This window comes from Dendropsophus ebraccatus, chromosome 9, assembly GCF_027789765.1.
Source record: "Dendropsophus ebraccatus isolate aDenEbr1 chromosome 9, aDenEbr1.pat, whole genome shotgun sequence".
Lineage (NCBI taxonomy): Eukaryota > Metazoa > Chordata > Amphibia > Anura > Hylidae > Dendropsophus > Dendropsophus ebraccatus.
Genome location: NC_091462.1, coordinates 33,319,600 through 33,338,269, shown reverse-complemented (window position 1 = coordinate 33,338,269; position 18,670 = coordinate 33,319,600). Strand labels below are relative to the sequence as shown.

Genomic DNA, 18,670 nt, shown 5'->3' with positions numbered 1-18,670 from the left:
GAATCAGAAAAAATCTCTTTAATCACAATAAATGACCATCTAATAAACAGCAAAGGTTAAATAAAAATAAGGTAAAATTATCATTTTTTTGGGGCCTAGAAGAGATGTGGACGAACAATGGATGAAAGACAACTGACAATAAGGAAGATACAATCACAGAAGTTTTAAATGCATTAATAAGAAACCTGAAGATCCGGACTGAAGAAATGACACTAGAGAGTAATGATACTCAGATGTTAGCCAGCATCTGAGGCCCAATTGACTGGACATTATCATCATTTTACTGTATACAGAATGGGAGCACCACAATACCTGTAACATCCAAGATGTTGGGGGAAGAAATATAATATCTGTGAACTGTTTCCAGCAGCTGAGCCCCATGCCCTTCACCTTGAAAAGGAGGCAAAATCAACATCTGGCTGCAGAGAAAGACAAAGAAAGTTATCAGTACACAACAAACTTTTCCTCCTGATGCAGCTATACTTATGCATTTATATGTATACCAGTGAATCAAGCAGAATTGTAATTTCATACACAACATGGGGACTTGTGGTGTCGGTTTCTGCAAACAAGTAGCCATGTTTTTCCCCATCATGGACAACCGCTTTAAGAAAGTGATCATCAGAACTTGAACATGTAGTAATGGAAGGCGGCAGCCTGGTCTGATGAATCACATTTCCTTTTACATCATGTGTCAACTACCTAGGGAAAAGATGGCACCAGGATGCACTATAGGAAGAGGCAGTGTGACGGAGTGGGATACATTGTGTGCTGGCATACATATAGATATTCCTCTACCACCAACCTAAACACTGCATATACCACGTACATCCTGAATAGCGGTGTCATCTTTCAGCAGGATAATGCATGCTCCTACACTGCTAAAATAGTCCAGGGGTTGTTTGAGGAACAAGGCAAAGTTTAAGGTGTTGACTTGGACTCCAAATCTCAATCTAACTAAATCAGTGAGATGTGCAGGAGAAACAATCCACGGTGGATCTACTGCTAACATCTTGGTATGAGATACCTCGGAACACCTTAAGTCTAGTGGTGGCAGCTGTCTCATTGGGTCAGCTGTTTTGGTGATCTGCACAGTCTAAGGCCGCATTCACAGGTTCCGTAAATACAGTCCATGCACTATGAACTGGACTTCCCGGCATCTTCATTTATTATGATGCAGTGGGTTCCGAAAGTGTTAAATCTTCGCACTACTGTACTGACACTGTCAGTACAGTAACACAGGGATCTAACAGTTTCGGAGCTCACAGCATCATTATAAATGATAATGTCGGGAGGTCCGGGTTATAGAGCACAGTCCATGCACTGACCTTATTTACAGAACGCGGGTATGTGGTTTTAATTTTATGGCTGATCAGTGTGTGCATAATCATTATTAGTATTATACAGTAAGTGTGTGATATATACACACACACGCTGGTGGTGGTGGTGACGATTTTGTAAGGACACACTTGTTTTTATACAAACTAAATGTATTTCTTGGAACCGACTCCTGAAACTAAATTTAAAACGCTTTTTAGTATTTTCTAAAAAACAAACAATCTTTTTACAGGTTACAGATCATTTTATTAATGTTACAATTAGGCTCTAGCCGGAAAAAAACAAACAAACAAAAAAAAACACATTAGTCTAGCTCTGACTGCACCGCGTCCTTTTTCACCCTCCGTCCTCTTGTGTTCAAAATGCTAATCGGCATTATAGGTAGAATTGGGAACTTTGGCGAGATTCACTTATAAAACAAAATAAGGAAGGAAAGAAAGAAAGAAAAGACACGTGCATCTCAGGCAATTACCTTACACGTGGCCGGGTTTTGTCTGGGTACACATAGTAATTATAGACTGTCATGTAGCCTACAGTCGCAAAGAGTGTAGTCCCGTCCTTATTGTACTTCTCAAATCTGCAGATAAAACAGAAAGCCAAGCGGGTCAATTACAGGCAAGCTCCCATGCAGGGTCCATTTTCCTTTTCCATTCTCTGCGAGAGTTTCCAATGTCAGCAAGCTATGCTGTGAGGGCCCAATGGGTACACCTGCTTTATTCTGAATGCACAATTCACTTAATTGGTGAGCTGCAACTTGGATAAATCAGCCCTCTTTGCATCACTTCAGTGCACTTGCCTATTGTGCACAATGAATGGGTGGCAAGTAAAAGGGACACAGGCAAAAAAAGCTCATTTTACTGTTTAAGCCCACATTCAGCACTCCGACAGACAACAGAGTTTAATTCAGCGCCATTCTGGAGGCCTCCACAAACACAATGAAGGGAAATTGTGAGCCTAGTAAACAATGGTTTGTCTTGCCTGGGAAAAAAATATCATTATACTGTTGCTGTATAATTGGTGTCTACCAATTAAAACTCCAAGCTTTGTTAGCGAAGGGAAGTCTAATGTCGATTCAGAATGGCACTTACACCAGAAAGTAGTCCCATCGCTCATCGTCCACATCAATGTAACTAGCGGTCTCAATGAACCACATCAAGAAGGTCTGGAGCCTTTCGTGGTACTCTCTGAAGCCTGGACAGGTCAAGTCGGCCTAGGGCAAATGTCAGAGTCAGATAAGGAATAATATTACAGAAAATAATACATGGTTTGTAGCACAAAAATATATTTTGCCATAATTGTTGGCTTAACTGATCGCCGGATGTCTGGCAGCTAAGACCGTTTGGAATCGGCTGTTATAACCACAGGGAGCTGCAAGAGGTTGCATATATTGATCTGCTCCATGCAAATATTGAGCTTCTCCATGAAGTTGCTTCCCAACTAACAGAGAAGGCTACAGAGCAGAAAACATACATCTATGATACTTTGGACGTTTATGAACAGGTGTGAACCAATGCTCTGTCACTGCTCTATACAGCTGCTCAACATTGTTGTGATCCCAAGGGAAAGGAACAGGTAGGGAGGGTTCCCTCTTCAGGAAAGAGTGATACCACTGCTTGTCTAAATGCCCTATTACATGAGACGATTATCGGCCGTTACGGCTGCTAATAGTCTTATGTAATTAAAGGCAAAGATCAGCCGACATGAACAATGTCGGCTGATCGTTGCTGTCGTTTGTCTTTCAATCTGCTTTTGTCGCCCTGTGGAATAGGAGCAGCGGCAACAGACTGCTGCTATCTGCTATGGGGTGCCAGGAAGATCAAGCCATCTTAAAATGTGCTATTACACTAAACGAACGGTCGGCAATTGGCTAAGTTATTCCGATAAACGTTCCTATTACGTGGAGCAGACCATTGCCCATCTTTCAAAGACCACGATTGGCCAAAATTGTGCTCTTCGGCTGATTGCCTTTCAACATGTGCTATTGTACTCAATGATAATGGTCCTAATGATTGCTAATCAGTCAAGGCCAATAATCGTTCAATGTATTAGGACCTTACATACTGTACTCACCTTGTGTATCTGATAAGTGATTTCCTCCCCAGCATCTTCATTGTAAACGGTATAAGTATGTACTATAGGGCCAAATGGTTTAAAATTAACTTCTTTATCCAATAATGACACAAAGTCATCTGTGCCACAACAAAACCCAGGGGGGATGATTTCACGAATTTTGCTTTCAACGTCATCAGCCTATTATAAAGATAAATAGCAAAGAGTTAAAATACTTTATAGGTTTCATATATCACTATGTAACAAGTTTAAAACAATATGAATTTAATCAACTTGCATGTACAACATACAACAGGAAATGCATTCACACGCCGCAATTAATGTAGAAGACGGACCTAAACCCACAAGGTAACAGAGTAGAGTGTATAGAATCTTCTGGTAATTTTATACCTTGTAAATAACATTCTTACCTCCTAGTTTTTCTCTATTCAAGTTCCATCTCTAATTTTTGTTGTTTCAGTTGTTCCTGAGCAAGTATAGACTAGCGGTTATGAAATCTCCCATGCACTGCGTGCACACAGCACAAACCTAGAAGCAGCATGGAGGACATCATAGAGCATTAATCTATAAATTAAGCTCTGTGGTAATAAAACACACTTATCAGGGCTTTCCTCAGCTCACTTTGTGTCACTCTGCAGCTAAAAAGCTGTATTACATGGGGCCAGCCGTACAGTAAACTAGCACCAAACTCCTAGATATTCCTCTCTATAATTTATGCAGTTTGTTGAAAGGTGATTCTGTAAAGAAATAGTCCGGGTATTTTTTATTTATTTTTTTTGCTTATCCAGTTCCGCATAAGCTACTATTAAAGTAGAAACTCTTGTGTTTGCAGATGCCCATTTCAGTGTATGGGGCATGCACTGGTTGCTTTTTTTTACAGTGGTACTGTTTCAATGGCTATGCTTACTTTTGCAAACCAATTATATTAGTCATCCAAAGCAGTTAAAATATAAAGTAATTTTACAAACAATATTAATTAAGATTAGAAAAAACGAAAGCAAGAGTGACAGCAGAGTCTGACTACACAGGGTTTGTTCGCTGTTTCTATGACGGATTGTTCTGCAATTTTCATGTTAAGCTCAGACACACACAGAAACAAAGTATGGACTTCATCCAAGCCAAAGTTCACACTAGTGATATGGTTTCCAGATACATTGTGGGCCCCATACAATAAATTCAGTCATTAATGGACACCAGTGACTTTTCCTAGACTCTATCAAGGTCCCTTGAAGTTTTCAGTCACTTTAACAGCAACAATAGTGCTACTTGCTGCACTATTGTTATCATCAAGAGGAGAAATCTCTCAAAGAGTGCAACTCATTGATTACCGATAAACCAAAAGGGACCTCAAACACATGAAATAATTATCTCTTGAATTTGAACGATCTAACGATTTTTTGCACGATAATTGTTCTGTAAAAACTACAGAATAAAAAAAAAAAATTGCATGTCAAATAAAATAAAAATATTATGTTACTATACACAGTTATAAATGGACAAAATGACAGGTAAGCATAGTGGTATGAGGGGGAAAAAAAAAAAATTTAAAGAGCCCTAGAGTCAGACTCTTCAGGCAAAGACAGGTGCAATCCCGCTTTGGTGACAAAGAGGAATATGTAATCATATAGCAGAGCAGGGACTAAAAAGGGGGTTGAAGGGGGAATAAAAAAGTCCCTAAAAGCTTGCTTAATAGAATTGTACATAAAAAAAATGACACGTTGCATATAGGAAAACTGGAGAGCAAGTCAAGATCCCCAATTTAGGATTACAAGGAATTACAAGTTCTGAAAAGTTGTTTTTATGCAGATTTCCAACACTAAAAAGAGGAAATCCTCTCAGACAAATGGTAATCAGAGATTAGACGTAAGCTTGTTAAACAAGCGCCGTCTCCCTGTAGACTGTCAGCTGAGCAGGCTCCATATTCCTTTTCAAATCCCCTAGGGCCACTTGAATGAATACATTTACTACTTATCTTAAACCATGAATATTTGATGAACTTTTACAATAACATATTACTGCTTCTCACCAGGCAATAAAACATAATGAATTGGTCTCAACTTAACAAAAAAACGGTGCCCCCCTCAATGCAGTCCCTAAAAGCCTAGCAGTCTATGGAACAAAATGAGCTTGCGCCCCCTATTCAGGGACTCTCTGTTCTCACTGTGTATGGGAGGGCAGAGAAACAATGGGGCCAGGTTTTCACTCAATGGAGTCTACATGGCGTTTGGCTGAAATGTTTGTATTGTATCTATTTCCACAAGGGCTGACACAAGAACACTCTTGTGTTCACTGGCTAAGAAACCCTTTCACACCGTTTACATGCATGATGAGTATTAGTTCAGAGCCCACACTCTTGCTGCTCGCCATTCAGGCAGGGAAATTAAGATGCTTAGGACAAAATACTCTACAAAAGGCTAATACAACATGCTACTAATTCCTGTCCTTTCAACCATTATCCTCTAGTTGAGGCAATGCACCTGCAGATGAATGGCACTTATATCGGCATTCGCTTACCCCTGTAAGTTACTGGCGGAGAAAGGAGAGACACGCTTTTGCCTTTCCTAACTCTGGCCATTTGATTATTACAGAAGTGGGAACAATGGACGGCTAACCAATGACCCTGCACTTTTATATTCTCTATGAACATTTCAAACAACGTCAATTTGCTTTCTTTATCTGCCCAATTTACAAGCTACATTGATGTAATGATATCATGCAAACTAGTGGCTATTTTAGCACTCTTTAGAACTACTATGATAATATCAATTAGGTGTTTTGTAGTTTTATTACACTTAGTATAGCTAGGGTGTTGGAAAACACATAACAGGCGCAAAAAGTACAGTAAATGGAATGTCTAAAAAAAAAAGTTGTGCTTTTGGCTGCCCATTATAATACATCTAATTGTCGAATGCAATTATGGCATATTAAGGGTACAATGGGCAGAAAAATGAGAGCTGTTTCAGCTTTGTTAAAGAAGTAATCCAACCACTGAAAAAAATGTTAAAAGGGGTATTCCGTGTATTACATGGCCTGATGTTCTGGGGGGAAGCGGGCGTCAACTTGTCAGCTCAGTGCTTTCTTCCCCCCGTTTGCCGCTGTGCTATTACATGCACAGGCAGAGAGCAGTGAGAGATCATTCGGCAGCCCACTGAAGTCAGTGGCGGTCTGCTGCTGCACGTCTCTCTGTGTAATAGGAGCGGCAGCAGCAGACCGCCATTGATTTCAATGGGCTGACCGAACGATCTAAGGTTTGTTCAGGTGGCCTCTCCTGCTGCTCAAATTGGGATGAAAAACCACGATCAGCTGATATCGTGCATGTCAGCTGATCTTGGCCTTTCAACATGCGCCATTACACTAAAGGATTATCGGTCAGACCAGGTAATATTGTTGACGTTGATAATCATTTAGTGCATGGGTCTCCAAACGGCGGCCCTCCAGCTGTTGCAAAACTACATTTCCCATCATGTCTGGATAGCCAAATCCAAAGCTACAGCTGTCCAGGCATGATGGGAGTTGTGGTTTCCCAACAGCTGGAGGGCCGCAGTTTGGAGACCTATGATTTAGTGTAACTGGGTCTTTAGCAAGAAATAAGGGCCAGACTCCTCGCAATCTTGAGAACGGAGCCCAGAGTCACTACCACTCTGTTCATTGTCTATGGGGCTGTGGGACCTAAGTACAGTGTTTAGTTACCTCTGGCAGCTCCAAAAACAATGAATGGTGTGGCAGCACAGATGTATGACTCATTGCTCTATTCAAAACAAAGACTCATGCCCAGTTCTGAAGCTTGCAGAGGGGTCCTAGTTTTCAACAGAGACTCATGAAATTTCATGAGGATTTTGACGCAGAATCTGGCCCAAAGTACCAAGTGTGATAATATCCTCACAGTGCAAACATAGAGAAGACATTTTAAATAAATTGGTCACAGTGATCTCTTTATGACTGTTGAGCTTAAAAGGAAAATGAGATTTTTTTTTTAAATACCATCAGCTAAAATACAGGTATCATTTGTTTTATGCCATCTGCTCATGCATGCAGCTCTGAACATGATCTAGAACTGAATCACACACATATATTTCTCAAATCAGGGGAGGCATCACCGAGGTGCCTGACAGGCATAGTGGTGCAGTTAGGGGTTAGGTAACACCCCCAGCGCACCCAAGAACCTCATTTAAACATGGCTATTTATCAAAAACAGCACAAGGAAACGAAAATAGATAGGAGTATGATCAGTGTCATCAACTCTATTAGCAGATACCAGCAGGTTAATACAGGTAATATACCTTGCTGATAGATTCACAATACTTTACTAATAATGTGTCAAATAAAATACCACTTACTTGGACCTCTTCAAACTTGTCATCGACTTTGGAGGTGTAATTGACACGAAACATAGTGGTTAAGCTGCCAGCGCTGTAGTAAAGCAGAATCTGTAAACCCTTATACCCAAAAGCCACCTCACTGGCACGAAAAAAAAAAAAAAAAAAAAAGAGATGTTAGCAGGATTAACAGAGCTTGTTGCTTTTATTTTTTTGTGTAAAAAACTTGTCTGCTTTTTTTTCCAGAAACAGCACCACTCCTGTGCTTAATTTGGGGGTGTTTTTGGAAATCAGTTCCATTGAAGTTAAAGGGGTTATCCAGTGCTACAAAAACATGGCCACTTTCTTCCAGAGACAGCACCACTCGTCTCCAGTTCAGATGTGGTTTGCAATTAGGCTCCATTCACTTCAATGAAAAAGAGTTACAAAATCAACATTCAAACTAGGAGACAAGAGTGGTGCTGTCTTGGAAAGAAAGTGGCCATGTTTTTGTAGCACTGGATAACCCCTTTAACTGGACTGAATTGCAATACCGCACACAACCTAAGGACAGGGGTGATGTTTTTTGTAAGGAAGTAAAAATGCTTTCTCCAATCCTAGATAATCCCTTTAAAAGGGTCAAGCTAGTGACACGTTAGAAGTTTCAACTGTTTGGAGTCTAGGGGGTAAGACTCCACCAATCGCTAAAACTAAGCGGCATAAGTCTTAATGAATGGTGTTCTTGAACCAAGAGTGGATTCAAAAGTAATGGGGAATATAAAGGATAAATTTGTTCTTCTAGCTTCTTCTGGATCCACTCGTGGTTTGGGCTCAGTAAACCAAGTGATAAACTTGAGGCTTTTTTTTTTTTAATTATTGTGTGTAACACAACTAAAGACACATATCTTTCATTTGTACTTACTCATCTCCAAATATTTGGTGACTAAACTCCGGGCTGAATGTTGTGCCTTCATCGTCAATGTCCTCAGGAAATCGCACTAGCAGGACATGATGAAAGGATAACAAACAGAAGCATAAAAAAACAAAAAAAAAATCCTTTGTAACTAATAACTGATGAGCTCATACTGCCTAGGGGCCCTATTCCACCGGACGATTATCGTTTGCATAATCGTTAACGATCTCAAACGACCTCTATTGCGAAAGACCTGAAAACGTTCACTCATTTCCATGGAACGATAATAGTTACTTATGATCGTAATTGCGATCGTTTTTCTTCGCTATTGCGTTCGGATCTATTGCGAACGACGTCTTATTCAATGCGAACGCTTTGCGAACGTTTTGCGAACGAGCAACGATAAAAATAGGTCCAGGTGTTATAAAGCGATCACGATTTCTCGTTCGGTCGTTAATCGTTAACTGCATTTCAACCGAACGATTATCGTTTAGATTCGAACGATTTAACGATAATCTGAACGATAATCGTCCGGTGGAATAGGGCCCTAAAGGGGTACTCGGGGGAAAAAAAGTCAACTGGTGCCAGAAAGTTATACAGATTTGTGAATTACGTCCACTTCCGTTATTACAGAACGTATCAGCTGCTGTGTGTCCTGCAGGAAGTGCTGTATTCTTTCCAGTCTGGCACAGTGCTCTCTGCTGCCACCTCTGTCCATGACAGGAAACGTTCGGTTCACAAGGTTTGCTCCTGCTCTGAACTGGACCTGTCACAGACAGAAATGGCAGCAAAAAACACTTTTGTCCTTTTTTTTTTTCAGCAGAAAACACAGTGACACTGGAAAGAATACACCACTTCCTGTAGGACATACAGCAGCTGACACATACTAGAAGGATTGAGATTTTTAAACAGAAGACATTTACAAATCTGCATTACTTTGACACCATTTAATCTGAAAAATAAAAAAAATCTGTGAGTTCCCCCTTAAATACATGTCTTTACACAACAACTTGTCGCCATTCACATACAACTTTTGGTTTATATTGAGGGTCTGCTTTAGCAAAAAACAAAAAGCGGTTCTCCTGTTGTAACCTTCAGGTGTTGTAGTCGATACTACAGTCACCAAGATTAGCTCATGAAAATCACAGAAAATACTGTTTAATGTATATAAAAAAAAATAACACAATAACCTCGTCCAATTAAGGCTAGGTTCATACTGCGTTTTTGCAATCAGTTTTTTTTCATCCGTTCTTTGCAAAAAACAGATGCATCTGGGTGCATCCGTTTTGATTCGTTTTTCCATTGACTTCCATTATAAAAAAAAAGGATCAGTTTTTTTATGGACAAAAATAGTGTTGACACTACTTTTGTGTTGTCAAAAAAAAAAAAAAAAACGGATCCATTTTGATCAGTTTTGGTTTTTTTTTTTATAGTGGAAGGTAATGGAAAAACGGATGCACATAAATGCATCCATTTTTTTCAACAGTTTTGTGCAAAAAACGGATGAAAAAAAACTGATTGCAAAAATGCAGTGTGAACCTAGCCTAATTCGGCAAAAGTATAATAGACATACACAAAACAAAATATAGATTTATTTATTCTTTATCCCAAAATACTGATGTAGGGGGGTGCTGTTAGTTTAGACAGCACAGCAGAAGACAGATATATTGTATCAAACTCACGTGTCCTGTAACCAAGAAAAAGCATGGATACATAAAAGGTTTTTCCCATTTTTAACAATTATTTGGCTTTATACTCACCCAGTTTTAACTTAATGACTTCATTTGTGTTACATTTGTACTCAGCCAACTTCTTTTCCATACTACTGAGACCTAGCATAGAAAGACAACAATGAGCTGGTGAGGCATGAGCAGTAGAACCGAGGGAATTTTTAGTAAGGGCCGTATCACAGCGTCCAATAACTAATGTAAGCAAGCGTAGATCTACAAGATCAGCACTCGCTTACTGAGCCTATCACACGGCTCAATAATCATGCAGAAACGGCTGTGTGTATATATATGTGTATATATATATATATATATATATATATATATATATATATATATATATATATATATATATATATTAGTTAGCCATGCTTTCTTTCCGCAACTGCCGCTGGAACTTCTGAGTTGGTCTCTTAAAGGGGTTATCCATAGCTACAAAAACATGGCCACTTTCTTCCAGAGACAGCCCCACTCTTGTCCCCAGTTTGGGTGCAGGTTTTGCTGCTCAGTTCCATTGAAGTGAATGGAGCTTAATTGTAAACCGCACCTGACCTGGAGACAAGAGTCGTGTTGTCTCTGAAAGTGGCCATGTTTTGGTAGCACTGGATAACCCCTTTAAGTGACAGGTCGCTCAGCCAATCACTAACCAAGACGGGACACATATCTTACAAATACCTATTTTGGCTGATGCGGCATGCATGGCTTCTCTATCATCTCTCCGATATTGTTCGCCTAATATAATCCACGTTTACCCTGAGGCTTCTAACGTTGCAGAAAGATGGTGGAGTCTCACTACTGCATTTGCTATCTGTCCTATGGAAGTGCAGTAAGTGACAATTTAGTGACATAGATCTTTTGTCTCATAACTCACATGATAGAGTCGCACTATAAGATACAGCTTCAGCCTGTTTCCATTTCCAGTCAGCTCTTAACATTAGACCAGTGGGGTAAAAATGCCAGTCATGTTGAATCTCCCTATTATGTATGTTACAAGGTAAACAAGTTATATTTCAAGCTTAGTTACTGCTTTATGAAAGCATCAAAATAAGAAGCCCCTAGCCGCATGTACTAATATAATCATTTAGGGTGTAATATGAGGAGACTGGGTGACAATGACGTGGCTCTGAGGAGACAGAGTTTAATACACGCTCCCTGGTTTTGGCAGGAACTTAATGGTCTGCAAGAAAATGATCTGAACTTTGGATAGAGACTTTCCCATTGGTCTCTGTTCACACATTGCCATGGTTTACGTTATTTAAATGACAGCTTTGTCATATCCTTTTCTAGAGGGTCTAAGGGTCATTTTACACGTAGAGATAAATTGCTTAAAGTAAATGTACCATCAGGCCCTGGCTGAAGCACTGGAGACGGGCCAAACCACCCCCATTGGTAGGAAACCCCTGCCGCTCTATGACGTGGCTTCTTTAGAATCAATGGAGCCATATCATAGAGGGGCGGGGGATTCCTCCCACTGGGGGTGGGTCGGCCCTTCTCCAGTGCTTCAGCCCGGGCCTGATGGTACATTCACTTTAAGTGCTTGTTTAGCGGACAAGTGATGAATTTTTTTCTTTTAAACAATCAGCGTTTAGATAAGATGAATCAATATTCACAGGTTTCCTGTCCTGCGGTGGGAGGTCCTCTCCAGGGGTGCTGTCATTGGGCGTCAGGGTAAAAGTCGTTAATGTGATCGTAAATAGGATTGCAATTGCGTTCTCATATAAAGGCTATGTATGAGACCGGCCGTTCCGTGACCTGGAGGGTTTCTGAAAAGATCATCCCTATGTTCAGTACCGGCCGGATGATCTGTAGCGCCGCAGAGTTCTGATGCGGGCGCATCCATGCACGCCTGCATCAGAACTCCCCACTGCATACTAGAGAGCCTGCAGCTGGAGCCGCTCGCTCCATAGTGTGCACTGACAGGGTTTTCTTCGGTCGCTATTCAATGAATAGCAGCTGCAGAAAACTGACAGTACAGTTTTTACGGCACCGCTAGGGATTTTGGCTGGCGTGTATACACTCCGGCCGGGATTCCCTCAGAAGGCAGCACTATGTAAGTTCCGTGGGAATCACGGCCATTGTAACAACAGCTGTGATTCCCACGGAACTTACGTTGTGTGAACATATCCATACTGTGAATAATCATAAGTGCATTCGTATCTATCTTGTGAACGATGAGTGTTTACATTGAAGGACTTGAGAACGATTAATGTGATTTTGAGATGAGCTCAAAAGATGTGATCAACGACATAAGTTTTCATTTATCGTTTGATTGTTGCTGCATGTACGCTAGAAGACTATCGCTTAAACTAGAACAATTTAAAACATTTTTGCACGATAATCGGCCCATTTAAAAGGCCCTTAAGAAACCCTACTGACTTATTAGAGACCTGTCAAGAATAAAAAAGAAGAGTTGCAAGTCCAGTGCAAAAAGGGTCTAATTGTCCCTTTACACGAAGCGATAATTTGCGCAAGTAAGCGATTAACTATTTCGAAGTAACAATGTTTTTTTATCAGTGTTTAGATGGAACAATAAAAAGTTTGAAAAAAATCGTTATTACTAATTTTCTGCGAACAACCAATGACTATTTTAGAACATGTTGAAAGATCACAATGAACAATTTATAGCTCATCGCTTGATCGTACGCAGTGTTTACATGAGCCGATTATTGTTAAAATACGATCATTATTGTGACAATTTGCATGAAAATCACTCCGTGTAAAGGGCCCATGAGGGCCCTATTACACAGAGATAATCATCCGAATATCAGGCTGATAATTAATCACTTGTGTAATAAAGTCAACGATCAGCTGAAGAGCTAATCAGCAGCTCATGGCTTTCTTTTGGCATAAAAAAGTCATCAGTCACTGACCATGCATCATTACATGTAATAGGCAGTGCGGCCAGCAGCAGATGATAGTCTACACAAACTAATTAAGTTACTCCTTAAATAGTAACATAGTTAAAGGGGTATTCCCGCCAAAATTATTTTGCATTAATATGTTGCCCACCCATAGCTTTCCATCTTTCCGATATCAATGTATTATGGATTCTGCACAGTTTCGCTGTTCTCTACGTACATTCACCCCCACCAAACGCACAGAATCATCAAAACTCAGTCCATTCCAACACCGCTCCCGTCTCCTGGCCCCCACCCTCCGTGTTGGGATCACGTGTCCTCCATATCTTCAATAGGCTGGGTTAGCGATTCTAACCCGGCCCACTGAAGTGAGAGAGGACACAGACAGTGACAGCTGCTGATCACTATGTCCCTCCGACACTGTGTGCCCCCCGCCCGCGGCCCCCCACACTGTGCCCCGATTGTGCCTCCCCCAGGGCTCACCCACGCCAGCCAGCCCCCCCACTATGCGGCCCTCTGTGCTCGAACGGATAGTAAGGAAGCTCCATCTGTGATGATGAAACCTTTTATCCTCTATCACTATAAGATTTTCCCTTGTCATGGTTACAGGCCTAGGTATGAATAGATCACTAGAAAGATCTCTGTACTGTTACCTCATGTACTTGTATATAGAAATCAGATCGACTACAAGATGTCTTTTTTTTTTTTTACTAACTGAATATGCCACATCCAGCTGTGAGCATTGGCAGGTGTATAGGTTACCAGTGTCCAACCACTGTGAAGACACAGAAAGGGGAGGACCTAACTGTAGTTCCCCAATCACTCTCTATTGGGCTGCTGTATATGTCCAAGTGCCCAACTTGGAAATATTGTGCAGCCCCATAAGGAATGATGGGAGCAGCAGCCATGCACAGTGTTTTGAATTGATTCCGGGAGCAATTATGTCCCTATTCTTGGGAAAGGCAGGGGTCCCAATAGCTGGACCCCACTGATCAGCTATCATACCCTAGCCTATGGATAGGACACAAGTTGAGATGGGAATACCTTTTCATTTGCTCAGCCATTACCTGTTTATTTTTCAATTAGGGGGAATAGGTAAGGGCGTGTTTATTTCCAAGGGAATCTGACATCTGGGAGTTACATAAAAGTTCTGCCAGTATTGCACATGCATTCTGGTTACCTTTCTTCACTTTAGTGAAAAATGCTTTTCATAACTGATTGACAGCCAGGTCCTCCTTCACGTTGGGTAAAGTTCTATGTAGGTGTCCTCTCCATAACCAGCACATGAGCTCTTTACTGCTGACAGAAAGCACTACAGCAGGGGTAGGCAACCTTAGCTTTCCAGCTGTTTCAAAACTACAACTCCCATCATGTCTGAACAGCCAAAGCTTTAGCTACCCAGGCATGATGGGAGGTTGTAGTTTTGCAACAGCTGGAGAGCCAAGGTTCCCTACCCCTGCACTAGAGTCAGAGGAGATCTTGCTCTAGCATTCGGTCTGTTAGACCCCCTGATGAACTCCACGACGATACGATACATCTTTGAGATAGCATTACTGCTATGTTTATTTATATTTAATTTTTATTAAATTAAAATTTTAGGTTTTTTTTCACCATCAGCACTTGCAGGAGAACTGTGTGTGCAGTTCCTGTCCCTCCCCCCCCCCACACACACACACACACACTAACCGTCCAGCAGACAGTCGGCCACCCCATGGACGGTCCCCCCAGTTACGGGGTGAGCTTCCAGCACAGAGAGGCTGTAATACACTGGCCCGGAAGCTCACAGCTGCAGCCCCTCGGTGCCCGGACTTCTCTCCTGCTCGGCGGCAGACACATGACGCGCCGCCGACGAGCAGGAGAGAAGTTTGTGCACCGAGCCCGTAACTGTGCTGGGGGGGAGAGACCAGCCTGCCTCTGCCCTGCCTTCTCCCTGTGCCACCACCCACCAGTTGCTCCCCCTGCCACATCAGCTTCTCTCCCCTGTCGCCCCAGCTTTTGTGCTTTGGTTTATATCACTAAATAAAAGCATATTGATTGTGTATTGGACCAACTTTCCTTTCAGACTATTTCTGGTATGTGGTATACTTTGTAGTTGGCCTGGAAGGACTAGCACTCTGTTTTGTTATTTGGCATGGTGGCTGCCTGTATATATACGGACGGTTAGTGTCAGCACATGCATGGTGGGTCTCAAATCCCATCGCAGAGTATGAGGAGAAAAGGCGGCATATGCTGGGAACAGTGAGAACACCACCTGCACAGGATAAGGAAGGCATACACAACAGAAAAGGAGTGGATTGGCCCCTTCTCAGTGGATGCCAGGGGCGCATCTTGATAAATCTCCCCAAAAAAATAAATGAGCTATAAGAATGGTAATAGAGCAATTTTAAGAACATTTAGTTTTTTAAAGAAGGTTTAAATTTTTGAACAGCTGTGAAAATTTAATTTATACAAGTTGCATATTGTAATCGCACTGACTTGAGGAACAAAGATGTTGTTGGTTATTCCACGGGGCGAATGTTGTAAACACAGAACGGTCCGTGTCCCCCCCCCCCCCCCCCTCAAATTAAACAAAAATATATTTTTTCCCAACTTCACGGCGCAAATAATTTTTTTAGTTTCTTAGCACACTTCATGGAAAAGTCAAGGCTGTACTTGCAAAGTACTATTGTTTTCTCAAAAAATAAAGGCTCATGTGGGTCTGTAGGAAAAATACAAGCGCTACGGCCTTTCAAATGTGAGGAGGAAAAAAGGTAAATTGGCTTGATCCTATAGGGACTAATGCATCTCTATGAAAGCGCCCAGTCTTCATAAAGCCCTGGGGAAAGAAAAGATGTGACGCAGGCACCAGTGGGATCTGAGCAACGTCAGATCACCAGAATTATGTTGTGCAAAAGTGATTATAACGGGTGAGTATATAGCAGGCAGCCTGAAACCGGGGAGCGAATAAAAAGAAAGCGAAGTGCTACTTTAAATTAACAAGCACATGCAGGTTTTCAAAAAAAGTAGATTATAAACTTTACTCTGAAAAAAATCTGCATTTTTTTTTTTAGTGTCACTGTCCATTGAGAACATTTTTGACAAGTCAATAGTGTTGGATCGGTCCAGGTCAGACCAATACTGGTGGGGAGAACGAGCGGAAGAGAGGACCGTACTGAAGCGCTTCCTCTCCCTGCTCCATTATAAGCCTGACTGATCACATGACACAGAGGCAGGAGAGGAGCAGGCTTAGCACAGTCTTTCCCCGGGTCTATCTCCCAATCGGTACGGCTCTGAACACTCAGTCCTGGACCGATCAAAACTTCTGACATGTCTCTATGACATATCAAAAGTTTTGCAAAATGACAGTGAGACTTTGAGGGTGCGTTCACACGTAACAGATGCACATCCCTCTGCGAGTTTGTCAGCAGCCGACCCGTTAACCCCCCAGCCACCAGAGCCTATACTTCACCCGGTCCTCACTCCGGATTGCTTTGGGGGTTCCCAGCACATAGCACTCGCCCAATCAATGCTCTGCCCCGCCGCAGTGCACTGATTGGCTGAGTGGGACATGAAGACACCGGGAGCCCCGAAGCAAGCTCTTGCAGCTGGGGGGTTGACGGGGTGGGCTGCCGACAAACTCGCAGCGGGATGTCCATCTGGCTGTGAGTTTGTCTGCCCATAGAGTGTACAGGGCAAGGATTCCCCGTGGATCCCGCTGCAAATTCGCATCAAGAAATCCGCTGTGGATCCTTTACGTGTGAAAGTACCCTAAAGATTTTTGCATCCCGGATGCTATCATCATCAATGGGTGCCGCAAAATAATATGCTACAGGTGCCTCTACACAGACAGATTTATCTGACAGATTCTTGAAGCCAAAGCCAGAAATAGACAATAAAAGGAAAGACTGAGATTTCTCCTCATTTCAAACCCATCCCTGGCTTTGGCTTAAAAAAAAATCTGTCAGAAATCTCTCTGTGTAATGCTGGGTTTACACGGAGCGATAATTCGCCCAATTGTACGATTAACGATTTCTAAGTAACGATTTTTCTTTTATAACGATCAGCGTTAAGATGGAACGATATACAGAAAATTCCTTTTCTGATCGTTTTGCGATCGCTTAAGCCTATCTCACACATAGGTAAAATCAGTGAAGACTGTTTACACGGAACGATCAGCCAATTTTTTGCGAACGACGATTTAAGAACAAGTTAAAAGATCAAAATGAACGATTTCTCGCTAGTCGTTCGATTGTTCGCTGCGTTTACACGTACGATTATCGTTCGGATTCGTGTAAAACGATGGGGAATGGGGATGGGGAACCTTCGGCGGTCCAGCTGTTGCAAAACTACAATTCCCATCATGCCTGGACAGCCGAAGGCTGTCCAGGCATGATGGGAATTGTAGTTTTGCAGAGGCGGGAGGGGGTCAGGTTCCTCATCCCTGGTGTGATGGTATCAACGATTGCAGATTCCACATGGATTTCCCACCATGTCAGTCTGTGGTGAGCTAACCATATGGCATTGCTGTAGTATTCCTTCACTGCAAAATCCGCCTGTAAATTCCCCTTAGAATCCGCACGGATTACAGCCCCCCATCTCCGTGTCCATTGTCAGAAGGAGCCTGCCCCCCATGTTACCATTAGTCTCTATATGTAACAGTCCCTGCTGCACTACACCGCAGGGCCCACATGCCGTGTGAACAACGTCCTAGCTGCCTCAGGATATGGCCGTGTCCCTTATCACCATGTAGCCAGTATTATAGTCAACAATACAGCCCCAGGCAACAAGTCCTCATATTTGGCGGGAGATGGCGAAGCAGGGGGGAGTCACAAGTGACGGGTGACAGGAGCAGCCCACCCCCGCCGCCACCAACACTACTATCCCCCGCACACCTCCTGGCCGCCTCACACGGACTGTCCATCTCTGGCGGGTGTCAGTCGCCATCCTGTAGCCTTATCTTACAAGCGGCGCTTTTCTGGAACTTACCCGCCATGTCTGCTCATCTGCAGAAACGTCAGTAAGACACAGCGAATCAACCCGCGCCTTCTGCGGCGCACGTGACATCGTGACGTATTTCCGCTTCCGGCGGCGGCCGCTGCTTGTTTACAAAGCGCTACGTGGTAACTTAGCAACCGCCTTGAGAGCTGAGCAGTGGAGCGGCCTTATGTACAGGATTGGCAGTGCATTCCTGTATACATTTTGGCCGCCCATAAGAGTGGATGACTGGAATGTTCTAAACAGGGTTTAAATTCACATTAAAAAGGCCTTGTGTATTGGTTATCAATCATTTAATGCAACATTTATTGGTTTTTAGGAATAAGTCATCCTTTGCTTTTTAATAGAGATGAGAGTCTATCTTCGTCATCAGCCGCTCAGCCGCGATTGGCTGAGCATAACTGTGCTCAGCTAATCGCGGCTGAGCACAGTTGTGACGCGGCGGAGGGGGGATGGCAGCAGGGATTCGTCCGTCCGTCCGAAGATGACGTTTGG

The 18,670-nt window shown here is 42.4% G+C and overlaps 1 protein-coding gene across 3 annotated transcripts in view; it reads right to left on the bottom strand.

Moving 5' to 3' along the window:
• HAT1 (histone acetyltransferase 1) overlaps window positions 1–18,269 on the bottom strand; it is a 35,229-nt gene extending 16,960 nt beyond the window's left edge. Inside the window, exons 1-9 of one of the 3 annotated variants that reach the window (XM_069982918.1) lie at window positions 18,167–18,250; window positions 11,019–11,156; window positions 10,377–10,448; window positions 8,626–8,701; window positions 7,746–7,866; window positions 3,409–3,588; window positions 2,427–2,548; window positions 1,811–1,915; window positions 313–419 (exon numbers count right to left, since the gene is read on the bottom strand). In XM_069982918.1, the coding sequence (XP_069839019.1) occupies window positions 313–419; window positions 1,811–1,915; window positions 2,427–2,548; window positions 3,409–3,588; window positions 7,746–7,866; window positions 8,626–8,701; window positions 10,377–10,448; window positions 11,019–11,043 (808 nt within the window). In that variant the 5' untranslated portion in view covers window positions 11,044–11,156; window positions 18,167–18,250. The other 2 variants (XM_069982919.1, XM_069982917.1) reach the window with 2 other exon arrangements.
• Between the last annotated feature and the right edge of the window lie 401 nt (window positions 18,270–18,670).